Genomic DNA, 14,693 nt, shown 5'->3' with positions numbered 1-14,693 from the left:
ATTTCTTGATGAAAGTCAGGTTTTGCTTGATGCAGTTGAGGCTGATCCTTCCCATCTGCTGTCACGTCCTTGATGGGATCTCTTTCCCTGGCCTCGGGTCTGGTTTACGAGATCCCTCAGGAGTTCCTGACTTCCTCAAGAGACCTTTCAGTGGCTCGGCTCATTCTGTTATTCTGGTTTTATTGCTCAGCTTTTCTTTTCCTCAAGGAAAACTTGGGAAGTTGCTCAGCAGAGAAGATGAGGTGGTAATGTGGTACCCACAGAGTGTTTGGAATTGGGGATCTGCCCATGCTCACCCTGTGCCTGGCTGTTCAGTCACCTGCCAGATCCCCACATTTTTAACCGTAGAATTCAGACCCTGTGTTCAGTATTTTCTGTGTGGAATATGAGGCAGATTGCGTGACTGCATTTCCCAGAGTTCATTCCTGGAACTGGCAGTGTTTAAGGCTGCTGCTTGGTCCTGGGTGTGGTAGCTTTGCTTCCTGCCTCCATGGGTGTTGGTGGAAGGTGGGAATGGCAGCTGGGATCCTCGCACGGATCTGAGCCGGGGCTGCCTCAATCCACTGCCAGGGCTTGGGTTATAGCAAACAGGGATGTAGGTATTTGTGGTTTGGCTTTTTGTGTGTTTTGTGGATAGCTAAAATATGACCTTTCCCACTTAAAAGCTGGATTTTATCCCAAGTCCTGTGAGTTTCACACAGGATTGGCTTCTCACAGCATTCAAGTTGGTTGCCAGAACGCCGGCACCAAGGGAAGGCACAGAACGGCCTCACTGTGTGCAGAACTCACTGGAGCTCCCTCTCCCAGGTACAGGGAAGCTTTGCCACAGAAAATCATACACTGGGCTTTCCTTGAGTTGCCTCTGGCTTCCATAGAACATAAATATTCCCCCCCCAAGCTTTGGGGAAACACGTCACTCACAGCAGCTGCACCGGAACTCCTGAGACAGCCCTGGGAGCATTTCATTTTGTTTTGGCCATTGTAACTCTTATCTGATTCCTCTGATTTGTTTTCTCTGGTGATTCCCAATGTCTGGGTGTGGGTGGATGAAGTGTGACTCGGTGTTCAGCTATGGGATACTTGGGATCCCTTGTAAATGAGGGATGCACGAGCTGAGGTCCAGGTAGAATCTAATCCTGCATTTCCAGTTTGGAGCTAAAGGATCCCTGGATCCTCCCAGGCCTCTGACACCAGGCAAGGAGAGGCTCATGGTGGAAATCAGGAATGGGTTATTGAGGAGGAAAGCCTGGAAAACTTGTTTTGTTATCAAAGGGGCATCATTCCACAGGGAGTAAAGTGGGAAGAGGATCCCTGCTCTGCCAGATGAGTGACCTTTGATCAGCCACATGTCTAACACTGTAACTGCCCTGCTCAGTGTCCTCCCCTCAGTGTCTGTGTTCCCAGGATAGATCATGGTTGTTATCCTCACAGTAAATACAGTACTGGATCCTGGGTAGAAATTAAAATGAGCAAATTCCATGTGCTGTATGTCATTTGGCATCCTGCACAGCCCCCCTTCAGTTTGTCAGAAATTCCTAAACCAGAGCAAGGTCACATCTGGTAGCAATTTTGCTCTGCCAGATGAGGCGTAATCCCATAAAACCAAACTCATTTTCTCCAGTGCTGCTCAAAGCCGAGCTCTCCTGCTCCTTTTCCATAAGACCTGCTGCTTGTGCTGGGAGCTCTGTGGAATGATTCAGGCTGGGAGACTTTTCACACTTTATAAACTGCAAGGTTTGGAACACAGCTTTGTGTCCGAGGCAGAGCAAGCAGCACAGCCCTGGAGTCATGGCTCCATTCCGTTTCCTTTTCCAGCAGCAGGTCCCTGCAGGATGCTGTTCCTTGGTGCTGGGTGTCTGTGCATGCCCTCATTCTCTGGCTCCTGCAGCATCCATACAGAGCTAGGAGTGCTTTTAAAAGAGCTCTGAACTTCTGAGGCTTTCAGGAGACATGTCGAACACGTCAGATGGACAAAGTAATGGAGCAACCATCAACCTTTGCACATTATAGTAACTGAAAATAATTCTCAGAAACACGGAATTTTAATAGGAGACGGTATTTTTATGTTTGATCATGTTGCTGCTGTCCCATATGTTGCTAACATTGGCTGTTTTGGTATTTCATTGGCTTAATTGCTCTTTCAAAGCCTTGTGTGGAGCTTGGTGTCCATCTCAAACCAGAGTGTAGCAGTGACGTGTCATTGCTCACAGAGGCAGGGGGTTGACACGGTGGTGTATTATAAAGTGTTATTAAATCCAATTAACAAACTTAGTTAAAATAAAAATTTTCTTTCAAGGTTTCCTGGGTTTTATGTAAGGATCTTTAAAAAAAAGAAACCAACAGGTCAGAATTTCAGAGAGTGAGTATTGTTACTCTTCACTTAGTGCGATCCACTGTGGCAGTGTAGGAACCTCCTTATCTGCTGTGATTTTTATGAACCAATTTTGAACTTTCTTGTTCACAGGCCAAGTATCCTGACATTGTGACCCTTCCGGAAGGACTGCTGGGAGATTTTATAATTCTAAGAAACCCCAAAGTTTCTGGGTAAGCCAAAAAATGCATTTCTGTATTTACACAGGTGAGGGATTGCACAGGCAGGGCAGCAGCCTTGTGCTCTGGGCTCCTTCTGTGGCAGGAGGTGCAGGGATCCCAGTCCCATCCCAGCAAAGCCCAGTTCCTTGCATTGCCTTGGTGTCTTGCCATTAAAGAACAGAAGAAAAAGGGCATTTACTGTGCAATGGAAGCAAAGCAGCTGTGGCTTTACTTTTCCATTGTTTTAGAAGGAAATCAGTTAGATGAAGGAGTTATTACCTACCAGGCACATGGGATTTGTTTGGAATCCCTGTGAGAGACATTCCAGTACATTTGGGATTTTCAGCAAGGGAAAAAAAAATCCTTACAGTTAAATGTAAGATGGTGTAACTATCACTGTCAGGAATTCTGTAAGGGCCACAAAAAGCAACTGTTTTGTGATAGGATCAGACCATTTCCTTCTCTTGTTACACCTTGCTTTAACATGCTTTAATTTACATGGAAATAAGGCAGAGCTCCCTTCACTATGTTTGTGTGCAGAGCTAGCAAAGAAACCCTAATAGATGATGGTGCTTCATTCAGCCAAACTTGCCCTTTAAAACTAAATGCTTTAACTTGGGGGTGCAGGAATGAATTGCTCTTAAACTATCCCACATAGGGTAGAACTTGCTTTATTTTACAGTTTCTCTTCTAGTGCCAGGTGCCAATCCCGTTACCCTCATTCCCTCTCACCCACAGCCATGAAACACAGGAATATAAAAGTCATTTCAGTGGCTTGGTAGAAAACAGACTGGCATAGAAATTTGTTTGCAAAATCCCAGAACAAGCTGTGCACGATTTCCCAAAGGATTTGTAAAAATGAAGTGGCAAAAGGCTGACAAATCACATTGGAAGGAAACTCTTAGAGTCATGAGGGGTTGAACACCACTGAGGAAGGGACTTTGCTCCTCACAGTGACTCACTGTGCAGACCAGCTTTGGATTAGGAAAGCCTTTCCTCCAGTAAGGGAGGCGAGGGTTGGAGGGAACAAAGGGAGCTGTAAAGCAGCAGCTCTGCTGTGGGTGGTGTTCTGGACTCAGCTCCTGCCTCACCGTTCCCTTGGGATGGTGCAGTGATCCCATCCCACTGTGAAAGCTGGGAATCATGACTGGCCTTGCAAAACCAACACTATTTCTGAAGAAGTAACTATGTTGTTGGGCTTTATTTTTTCTTAATTAAAAGCAAAGAAGTGCAGGAATGTAGGCCTTGGACAGATGTCTACCTGCCATTAGTCTAAAAAGGCCATGAACAGCAGGGTAGCCCATATTCCAAACCCAGCACATCACCATTTATGCCAACACTCTGAAACAAGTTTCCTGCTCTCAGCATCTGCTCCTGAGCGTAGACATTACATGAGGGGTAGAGCCAGGGGACACTCAGTGCTCTCTCTCCCTTGCTTTCCTCTCACTTTTACTGCCCTGTGCAAATCTGGGTGTAGCCAGAGCCTTTCCTTGTCATTGGATCAAGGTGTTCCTGCTTCCTGAATCCAGAGATAGTTCGTTGCGTTAAGCGAGGTGAATTTTGTCACAGGGCATGAGGTTGAGCCTCGTGACTGCTGCACTTTTGGCTTTGAAGGAACCTCAAAGCCAGCACCTGGGTAACCTGAACTGCCTTTCCTGTGCACCTGGTACAGGTTTGAATTGATGATTGTCTGGAAGATCCATCTGGATGAAGAAGGGACCACTACACCTGTCCTGGACCTGCTGCCCAAAGTACCAGAGCAAGGTAATCTCAATTGCTTCAGGGACTGTTCCTGAACTGCCAGGCCCTGGTTTTGGCCATGGAACTCCAGCTCCCAGAGCCCAGCCACACAAACCCACCCCAATTCAGCAGCAGCTACACTTCACCTCCTGTGCACTCTCCAGGGGCTCCCAAACCCTGTCTGCCTGCAGGCATCCTGCTTTCCCCCCCTGCTGCCAGCCCTGCTGCAGCTTGGACAGTAACCTGCACTGCTGTGTTTCTCCTGCAGTCCTGGAGCAGAGGATGAGGAGCGTGGAGAGCATCCCTGGCAGCTTCCGGAGCGCGCTCCGGCTCTTCGGGATCGAGGCAGCCATCGAGAACCTGATCCAAGTGCTGGGCTCAGAAAAATGAATGCCAGCATTTATTACACCAGGTAGCAATTTCAAAAGTAGTTTTAATTAAGATATTGTGTTACACAGTCTGTCGTTTTATTGAATATAAACATTAAGTTATTTTCCATTTAGAAACCATACTCATAAAACATGCTATCTGTACAATTATGGCACGTTATATATAAATTGTCATGACATGAAAATAAATACAGCCATTTAAATACAAAAATGCCAAATAAAATAGTTACATGTACAGAGTGATTTCATTATAAATTTATCTTTCTGAATCATTAATGTACCAGAGTGGTTTATCTTCTTAACATTTTCTAGATACCTGGAAATTGTTAAAAGATCATGCACTGTCAAAATCAAGTCCATAAAAATCCAATTCATTTCACAGCTCTGTAAAAGTACAGTGATTTTAAAATGACAAAAGAACAGTAAGAGACTCCTAGAACAAAGAGTTAAACAGCTTTCTCATTAAATTAGGGCGGAGAAGACAATTTGAAGATTTCAAAGACATACAATGCTAAAAAACCCAAAGGTAACTGTATGAAGTAACTTTGTTCCACGATGTGTGTTGAGACAGTGTTAATAAACCCAGAGAGGCCCGTGACACCCCTGGGAACAGGTGAGCCAGTCACCTCCTGCCCCCTGCAGCACTTCCTTTGCATTTCTGACTTCCAGGAGGAAATCCTGACAACACATTACCAAAGCACCACCTTTCACACATTCATCCCTGAAGAAATAAAACAGATCAGACAAATGTCTTGCCTCTCCCTTCGCTTCCATCAGATGTGCCATGAGCCCATCTGGGAACTGTCAGTGTTCCTGTTCTGCACGAGCACTGCACCCCAACCAGACTGATGGGACTGGAAGTCAGGTACTTCCCAGGTGGGGAGTAACAGCTCCTGGAACCAAGAGCCCAAACCCGGCAGCTCTGGGCTCTCCTGTGGTAGGAAGAGCCCTCCTTTCCAAGGCAGAGCTGCTGGAGCCCCTGGCAGCACAACCACCCACTCCACGCAGCAATGGGGAAAGAGGTGAAGTCTGAACTAAAGCAACAGTGTGTTTCTAATCTCATAAATGTAATAATCCACTATTTGATCACTGAAATGGTCTCCCACTGTTCTGGTAGGTTAGGAGAAACAGACCAGAGCCTGGTTTCTGCCAGACTCTGAGCAACACCAGAGACTGGGTTTTGATGAATGGCAGCTCTGTCTTGTCAGATAAGGCAGGCTCATTTCAAGTTTGGAATCCAGTACACAGGCAAAATTTCTTCCTACTTCTCCACTGACATGGAACTGGTTGAGCCAGTTTTGTGTAACCTTCAGTTCATCCTTAGCTCCCTCCTCCTCGCCTGAAAATGAAACTGTTTGCTCAGCACAGACACTGCTGTTTGCATATGAAATGTGTGTAAAGTTACAGCATAAAAACCTGGAAACTTCCCAGCTGTGCAGGGTCCTTCCTTCCTCCTCTTTCTAGTAGCTGGAGGGTTTCTGGATTTATAAGGAGCTCTCCTCCTCCAGGTTTTCTTTGGGAAGAAGGGGTTATTCCTGCTGCCAGCTGTCAGCTCATTGCACTGTTGTAGTCTCACAGCTCAGGGCCTGCCCCAGAAGGGCTCCTGGCACTGGATGCCAGCACTGCCAGTTCAGGTCTCTGGCACAGGGACAGTGGTGGCTCTGTGTTTCACTTTTCTTCCTTGCGTTATGCCAAGGTCCAGGGGGTCCTATTTTTGAATTTCAGGTGAAGTGGAACAATTTAAAGGTTACCCTGAGGTCCCAGTATAAATCTGGTTTTAGGACCCTGAACACCATTACTGGTAAGCACAGGCTGTGCCCAGGTGAGAGCTGTTCACTGGGGCTGGAGGAGTATCCCTGCACCATTCAGGGGGTGTAATCCTTGAGGGAAACAGAGCTGCAGACTTTATCACTGCACCTCAGCTTTGGGAATACCCTTCAGGTCCAGCTCAGGATCCTTCCCCAAGGATGGCTTTGCTGCAGCACCTCCCCAGCCTTCAGCTGCACAAAGCACTGCTCATCTGCAGCACTGACACAAGCTCACCCTGGCACGAGTCTGACCCACTGCAGCTGCAGGGAAGAAAATGGGGTTCTGTCACCTTTCTCCTGTGTCATTTACAGCAAAAGAGCCTGAAAGCAGCTGCTCGTGCTACGCAGTGTGTGGGGCATCCGTGTAACAGTGCCAGTGTTTGACACAATGTGAAAGACCTGAATGACCTGTAAAACTCAGAAGATATTCTTCTTAGAGGTCAATTTAAATTAGGCAAGAGCAAGCTGTGGTTTCACCTCCAATAGCAGCATATAATGTACAGAGACAATAAAAACCAGCTTGGCAGGTGAGTTAAGCCTAACTATCGTGTAAAACTCAAGGTTGCTTACCTTAACCCTTTGCACTTTGTTTCAGAAGCTTTGGGTAGATACAAGGTGATCACACAACTTCTGGAGGCAGCCTGGTGTTCCTAGTCCATGCATTAGTATTTAAATGTTCTGCAGCGCCAGGGCAGTTCCAGAGCAGCCACTGCATGGTTGTATTTCCAGTGGATTAATGCTAAAGTGTTGTATAGGTTTTGCCAGAGCATTCCCTCCTTTAGTAGGGATGAGGGAGACTCAAAGCACAGGGTCCAAGGTAATTCTCTTGTTAGTAATTAGGCTTTCTATGTTAGTGCAATACTTCAGGAAACCTTTAATTCTGTGCTCTTTCAATTCTAAGGAAGTAGACTTTTCAAATGAATTTGATCTGTCCTCTAGTTCCAAGGTATGGCACGTTACCTGTTCTGTCACATTAAATACATTCATTAAGGTTATCTAGCAAACACGTGGCTTGGTGCTATCCCAGGTCTCTGAGAAGGCATTACCCATTAGAAATCATTTCATAAAGCAAAAACATTCACAGCTGAAAAATGCACTGAACACAACAGGAAAAAAAAATCACCATAACTGTATTCCAATAATCTTTCACTTTCTCGTGTGTTTGAATAAAAATAACCTTAAGGGAACGGTTACACTTTATGGAGAACTAATGTGCAGTCTTCATTCTCCTTGAAGAGGTTGGACATAACTGGGTCCTCTTTGGCCTGTACATTTTTCAGGTAATAGTTGACTATTTCACCATCGAGTTTGTACTGGTGGGGGATGCTTTCATAGGGCTTCAGGTCCAGGTCCAGCACAGAAACAGAGAAGGTGAATCTGGATTTGGATGTCAGTACCACAGGTCTTTGCTCAGAGCTGGAAAATAAAACCACATTGCACATCTGAGTCACCGAAACCAGTATTTGTAATTTATGTGTCCCTTTACAGAAGTGATTCTAATGTTTATCTTAGAACTTTTGTGGGAGCCCAAGAAAACAAACTGTAGCTAATGTAGCACTTAGGAAACTATAGCTGCAGCTTTACCAGTCCTGATGGGACCTTGCTGGCACCTCTTCTTTTCATTTTCCTTTCAGCTTCCACACAGCTGAAGTCAAACATTACTCTCATTCATTGTATTTAGTAAATCTAAGCTGTTTCTAGGTGGTGCATACAAAGCACCATTCTTATTAACAGCAAAAGCAGAAAAGGGACTGCAACTCCTACTGAGGCTCAAGGTAATAAAACATTTAGCATGCTGTCCAAGCGTGCTAGGGGATGGAGGAGTTCTGAAGTCAGTCATTGCACAAGTCATGTCCATCACTAACACTTCACTGGAGAACTGCAGGACAAATGCAGAAAACAGCAAAAATAAATATAAACGGGCTCTGGTGAAGCAAAGCCCCCTGCAGAAGAACAGATTAGCATTGCTGACACAAACCAAAAGGGATAATATTGTGGCAAAGCCTCCTGCCTGACAGCCAAAGCTGTCACCTCTTGATTATTGCCTTGGTTTTATTCTAACTAGGCCATTAAAGGCAACTCAGCTTGAAAAATCTCTCCTGTGAGAACACCAAGGAAAAAAATTGTACCTAGTTAAAACCATCCAGAGATACTATGAACAATCAATTCAAAGTTTAAGAAGAGAGTAAATATAAAACTTTCATCCTTTTGATCAACTTTAAACTCTTTAGAAAGAGACATTGGTCATAAATGTCTTAAATCAGAACTATACTAAAATGCTCACAGCCAAATATTTGGACACACTGCCCCCCACACACATCCCACACTTTTTTTTTAAGTGATTGAATTGCCTGAACAGTACAAACATCCCAATTTCTAAACAACTGGAGCCATTCCAAAGCAGGTACAGGCAGCTCTTACCATTCATCTTGCAGGCAGGGGGAAAGGGCAATCATGATGGAGCAGTCTTTAGCAGTCATTGCTATTCTGTACTGCTGCACCTGTACAACAGAGAATAACACATTTTCTCTTAGATTGGTGTTTACCTGAGTAAAGCATCCTGTTCCTTACAAAAAGCAGCACTGCGCTCCCTGTATTGGTATGTTGGCACTTTAAGAGCTGGAAATTCTCTCCGGAACAGAAGGTTGGCAGGAGCAGGTGCTTCTGCAGCATCCTGTATAAGAGTCACATTTATTTCCTACAGATCATATTCCTAAAGGCCAAACAGCACCATTTCCTGCAAATGCTTCCTCAGTCTAGAAAGCAAATAAACAGTTTTATTTTTCTCTCAGGAACTGGTGCTACACGCTTGTTTTTAACTGCTTCTGCTATAAAGATGCACCCTGACACAATGAAGTGCTTTACCTGCACAGACCCCAACAAACCAGCAGCGCTGCCTCCATCCATTATCCAGCCCTTTTCAGTGAGACAGGTTAATTAACACTGGCAGACCAAACCACCTCAGGAAGCTGAGAAGTACCTTTGTTAATGCAAACGCCACTGTCCCGTCATCTTCCAGGGAAAGGTCCAGCAGCTTCTCATAAAACGCTTCATTGTAAGGTCCATCTATCTGTAATGTACTTCTAAATAAATGTTAAAAGAAGATTTACAGACAGCCAAAATGATGCGCTGGTTTTCAGTGTGATCTTCCCTCAGCAGCCCAGACACTGAGATTAGAACCACCCAACAATAACACTGATAAACATCCCCAAGAATTAACCCACTGCCAGCCAACATCATAACAGTCCCTGCTATTCTCAAATCACTCAAGATTTGCTGCTGCTTAGGATCTGGGTTGTGTGAGGTTTTATAAACATGAATCATTCTTAACCCACTGCCATCTCTGTATCATTGCAAAATTATGGGGTTTTTGCAAAAAAAATGGGTAAGTTTCAAAATTTGTAGCAGTCTGCAGGCACTCCAGAAGCCTTGCTGAAAATACATCTATAAGAAATATATAATACCTTTTTTTATATATTTTTATATGTATATTATTTTGTACATAAAAAGTATAGAGTGGGGCCAAAGGCGTATGTGACAGGGCCCTGCTCCAACACCATGTGCTAATGGAGGGGTGTCCTGGGCTGCTCCTTCCCCCTGTGAACAGCTGAGCCCCAGCTGAGAACCTGAACCCTCCCAGGGGAGTTTGTCCCACACAACCCCCACAGATCAAAGAACACATCCTCCAGTGCTCCGCACAAGCAGCAGCAGCTCCTGAGTGAGGCCAGAGTGCCCTCGTGTGAGCACAGGAGAGGAACAGCACCCCAGTGGAGGCTGCTTGGAGCAATTCTAATTACACTAATAAGTTTTATTTCAGGGGAAAACAACACAGCAGCTTGCATTCATCACTGCAGAACATCATTACCCCTGCAGACATTCCCAGCTCTGCAGCTACTGGGACAGGAGAAACCACCCATTCCACTGTACCTTTCTGCAAATACACAACCCCCAGTACTAAGAGAGTGTTCTCCTCTCTTAGCCTGTTGTGAACTTTCCATAATCATAATCATTACTTTCAAATTCAGGCCAAGGTGACCAACATCAGCTGATGTTCAGTCAGAAATTCAGAACGGGCAGTGCCATGAAGGGAGGCTGTACAACAGAACAGAGTGTGTGCACAGGGCCAATCCTGCCTGCAGTCCTGGTTACTCAGGACTGGAAAGAAAAGCCATCAAGTCTTACCTCTCTTCAGGAAATTCCTCCAAGTACTGTTCAACTCTACTGTACAAAGGATAGAGTCCTTCAATATCCAGCATGTCAAGCATCTGAGCCTGAAGGGTTTTATAAAGGAGACAACCCCTCGGTAAGCCAGAGCTTTCCAACTTATGTTTACCTAGAAGAAAATGCATTTTAAAATAAGGCAGACACAAGCCTTAACTTCAATTTGCCATTACATGTGCTTGTTTCAAAGTCCAAATACTTTTAGTCCAGTCACAGGTAGGGGGAAACCTCAAAACACTTCAGTTTCCAAATGAAAGTGCAAGGTGCAGGTACTGACCTGCACATTTAAACTGCTCATCTTGGACTGAAAACACCTGGTATTCAACTCTACAAACTACTTAAAAAACAAACACCAAAACACGCCCACACATCCACTGCATTCTACTCCTTTTGAGTCCACAAGAGAAATTTCTCATCTGAGTTTGAAGCCAGCACAAATTCACTTTGAACAATATCACCTGTTGACCGTAATTTAGCATTTCAGCTCAGGGGTCTTTTTTATACAGTATCAAGAATTGTATTTGCTATAATTTCTCTAGGACAGCTCCTTCCCCAGCACTACAACAAACCATAGGCAGTGAAACAGGTCTTCCTCAAAAGCAAAGTAAGAAATGTGCTGTTTGTGTAATTGGGATAACTGGCAGCAGCTTGAATAATTAGAGCTTTACAGAACTTATGCGCTGAGGAATTAACATAATTTACAGTTTTCCTATTCTCACTTCCCATTCCTCTTCCCTCTGGTAGTCAGACCTCTCTTCACCAGGAGAAGAGCAGCTGAAGAAAAGAACATGAGCTGTGCCCTGGTGAGGGCTGACAGGAGGAACAGAGAAAGGCAAAGTACAGGAGTTGTAATACACCAACCAAAGCAGCCCAGCTTCATCACATACAACAAAAATTCCCCACTCATTTGGAATACCTATGATTGTTATCAGCTCAAGCTGCTATTTTCTTCCCTTTTTCCTGTACCACCTCCTGAATTTATTTTTATTTATTTGATACAGTGCTGTAAGCGCTCGCTACAATGTCACATTATATTAACAACAATTATCTGGTAGCTCTGCAACTCAAAACTTTTTTTAAATGCCACCAGAACTCCCCTGTTTCCTTTCTCATACCAGTACTTATAACCAAGACACAAAGATCTGAATTGTTACATCAGGCGAGGCTCTGAGAAACCTGCTCTGGTGGGGAGTGTTCCTGCCCATGGCAGGGGGCTGGACTGGGGGGCCTGTGAAGTTCCCTTCCAACCCACACCACTCTGGGATCCACAAACAGTAAATTATGGACAGTTTTTACAGCATTATCCCTCACCATTTCTTACTAGCTCCTTATTAAAAGCACTTGCTTCACAGTAGCTTCTCCCTTGGGAGATGGGAACTGTCTTCATGTGGCCTGCCCTGCAGGTGTCGGTGCTACTCAGCAGCGCCATGGTGATCACGTGGATCAGCTCCTTAACAATTGTCCTTGTGCACTGGGGGCCGCTGACCAGCCCGTTGGAAGGGAAAAAGAAAGGTTTTAAGTGACGAGCAAGTTCATTCCAGTCAGAGACACAGTCCTGGTCATCCTTACAGCCATAAATTAGTTCCCCATTCTGCAACAAGGAGAAAAAGAAGTCTTTAGGCACATCAGGAAGTCAAGTTATTCATACTGAGCTATTCAGAGCATCAGATCTAATATTCTAAGCTTAGAAAAGTGTTATTACCTTAACAATCTCTATACAGACACCCAAGATTCTCAATCTCCTACAGATTTGTCCTCTTAAGCCTAATCAGTACCTGCAGGTAACAACCTCTGAATGAAAACCAAAACCACTGTTTAAATCAAGTGCTACTTTCCCAACTTAATGGCCTGTAAGGAATCAGAACAATACAGGTGAAGGATACTTGACACATTTTCCTATCACTTCTTTCTGAATAATGTCAGGAATGAAAAAGCTCCATGTGAAACACCCTTTTCTACCAGCCCAGACTGGCAAAGGGAAGGCTGTGAAAGGGGACAGAAAAGGTGTGATAGCTACTCACTAGTACAAAAAGAGGGCAGCTCATGGAAGTTTAAGTAATTCAAATAGTTGATTTAATATTGGAAATAAATTGAAAGACTCTTGTTTCCTAGAATTAATCTGAAAATCTCCACAAATCATCAGTTACTGCTTCGTATTTTTCCTACGCGAGTGTCATGGAATGCCACTTTTTCCTTCCTCAGCGAGGCCTACATCAGTGCTCTGACAGGAATCTAAAACAAAGTATTTGCAGCAACATGCCAAGTTCTCCATTTCCTTCTTCCTGAAGCAGTACATGAAGTTTCAAAACTTTGGTCACCTTAAGAGTCCTTTTCTATCAATTGCTCCTCAGTGATTCCTTCCCAATAATTCATTCCCCAGGGAATGGTCACAGCCCCAAGGCTGCCAGAGCTCCAGCATTTAGAAAATGCTCTCAGCCGCAGGGTGGGATTGTTGGGGGGCCTGTGCAGGGCCACGAGTTGGACTTGGACAATCCCCATGGGTCCTTCTAAGTAAGGATATTCTGAGTCTGTGAATTCTGGCAAATTATTATGTCTCTGTCCTCATCTGAAATCTAACTGAGAACTTCCCCATTTCCTTCTCTTGATGGGGTACAAAATCACACCATCAGTGAGGGTCTGATTAGGTAGGTTTGAAAGAAGATCTTGACTGTTTAGATGCTCAAGTCAAATTGTTTAAAATTCAAGGCAAAAAAAAGCAAGCAGAGATTTAACTTTACCTTAAATATTTTCAAGTTGTTCTGTGCCTCCTGTAATAAGCTCTTCAAAGCAAAGTGCATTCTTTGTTTATTTCTAGGGAAAACAAAGCCAAGAATGTTTCATCACAGCCTTTGGATGTTCACACCTGGCATGAGCACACACACTGAGCACATCACTCACACTGAGGTCATGGCAAAGGCAAAGTGAACTTCAGATCTGAGTACACTAAACAGCTCTTGGGTGCAATGTCACGCTGCAAAAGGCAGCTCTGATCGCTGAGATAGTGTAAAGGGGGAAATAGCAGATTATATAATCACTGTAAAGGTCCAGACAAGCCAGCACTGACCATCCATAATACCTCAGTGAAAGGCAAAGTAATCCAAGCAAGAAATCTGTAATGCAGATTTTTTTGGGGGGGAGGGAGGCAAAAGCACAGAATGCTTACCCTGAGAAGAGGTCCAATGGGCAATATTTACTTGGTCGCTTCCATTTTCCATTGGCTACCTGTGGAAAACCCAGAGCACTGCTGTTACCCTCTCTACCTGGAATGGCTGCTCCCCCAGTTTAACAGCCAGGTCTGTGGCACTGACATCCCGCCTTCAGAGGTCAGAACATTTAAACCACTTTGAACACAAAATTCATGATTACTGTGGGTGTTTCCCAGTCATTTTTAACTCAAGTCACTCAAACTGCATTCGCAAGGGAGAAAGGTCACATTAAATCCCAGGGAGTCACAGTCACACCATTCCAGAGTCCCAGCAGGCACGAGTCCCTGAGCTCTGTTTGTTCTAAGGCACAGAATGCTCTTGGTGAGCTGGTCTGGGAAGGAAGTTCCACATCAGAGCTGACCCAATCACAGCATTCACAGTCCCCAAAGGCTGATATTGTATTTGTTTGCTTCCAGCTTGCCACAGAACTTGTTCCATCTCTCACTAAACAAATGCACACCCAGAAAATCAGCTGTGTATCCTCCTACCGGCTTTAGTCATATCAGAGATTTGAGCAAGTTTCAACAGGAAAGCAAGCCTGGAACAGCAAATAGAGCACAGTACAGCCAAAGGAAAGCAGGGTGGCTTAATAATTACCTTTAGATGCTGATGCATACAGTAACGACACACCTTGTGCTTTATCTCCTGTGAAACATGGCTGGAAAAAGGAATGAAGCCACACTTTGGCTAAAACAAACAAACAAAACAAGATCGTAAATATAAACGTCTCTGTCTACAGAAATATAAAGGCATACAATATGCCAATCTTTCCAGTTAAAGGAAATTTTTTTTAAATT

The 14,693-nt window shown here is 44.5% G+C and overlaps 2 protein-coding genes across 5 annotated transcripts in view; one reads left to right on the top strand and one right to left on the bottom strand.

The window, feature by feature from the left end:
• LOC119705869 (centromere protein P) overlaps window positions 1-4,693 on the top strand; it is a 112,484-nt gene extending 107,791 nt beyond the window's left edge. For both annotated transcript variants that reach the window (XM_038148686.1, XM_038148687.1), the window contains 3 exons: window positions 2,465-2,544; window positions 4,205-4,296; window positions 4,541-4,693. In XM_038148686.1, the coding sequence (XP_038004614.1) occupies window positions 2,465-2,544; window positions 4,205-4,296; window positions 4,541-4,662 (294 nt within the window). In that variant the 3' untranslated portion in view covers window positions 4,663-4,693. The remainder of the gene's footprint in view (window positions 1-2,464; window positions 2,545-4,204; window positions 4,297-4,540) is intronic.
• The window catches only part of IPPK (inositol-pentakisphosphate 2-kinase), a 50,872-nt gene continuing 40,866 nt past the window's right edge, over window positions 4,688-14,693 (bottom strand). For 2 of the 3 annotated variants that reach the window (XM_038148680.1, XM_038148681.1), the window contains exons 6-13: window positions 14,494-14,583; window positions 13,854-13,912; window positions 13,429-13,501; window positions 12,002-12,281; window positions 10,652-10,802; window positions 9,450-9,552; window positions 8,891-8,970; window positions 7,292-7,885 (exon numbers count right to left, since the gene is read on the bottom strand). In XM_038148680.1, coding sequence (XP_038004608.1) covers window positions 7,660-7,885; window positions 8,891-8,970; window positions 9,450-9,552; window positions 10,652-10,802; window positions 12,002-12,281; window positions 13,429-13,501; window positions 13,854-13,912; window positions 14,494-14,583 — 1,062 coding nt within the window. In that variant the 3' untranslated portion in view covers window positions 7,292-7,659. Of the gene's footprint in view, window positions 7,886-8,890; window positions 8,971-9,449; window positions 9,553-10,651; window positions 10,803-12,001; window positions 12,282-13,428; window positions 13,502-13,853; window positions 13,913-14,493; window positions 14,584-14,693 lie in introns of all 3 variants that reach the window. The other variant, XM_038148679.1, reaches the window with a different exon arrangement.

The sequence above is a fragment of the Motacilla alba genome, chromosome 12 (genome assembly GCF_015832195.1).
Source record: "Motacilla alba alba isolate MOTALB_02 chromosome 12, Motacilla_alba_V1.0_pri, whole genome shotgun sequence".
Lineage (NCBI taxonomy): Eukaryota > Metazoa > Chordata > Aves > Passeriformes > Motacillidae > Motacilla > Motacilla alba.
Note: the sequence above shows the minus strand (reverse complement) of the source record. Positions and strands in the feature narration are given on the sequence as shown.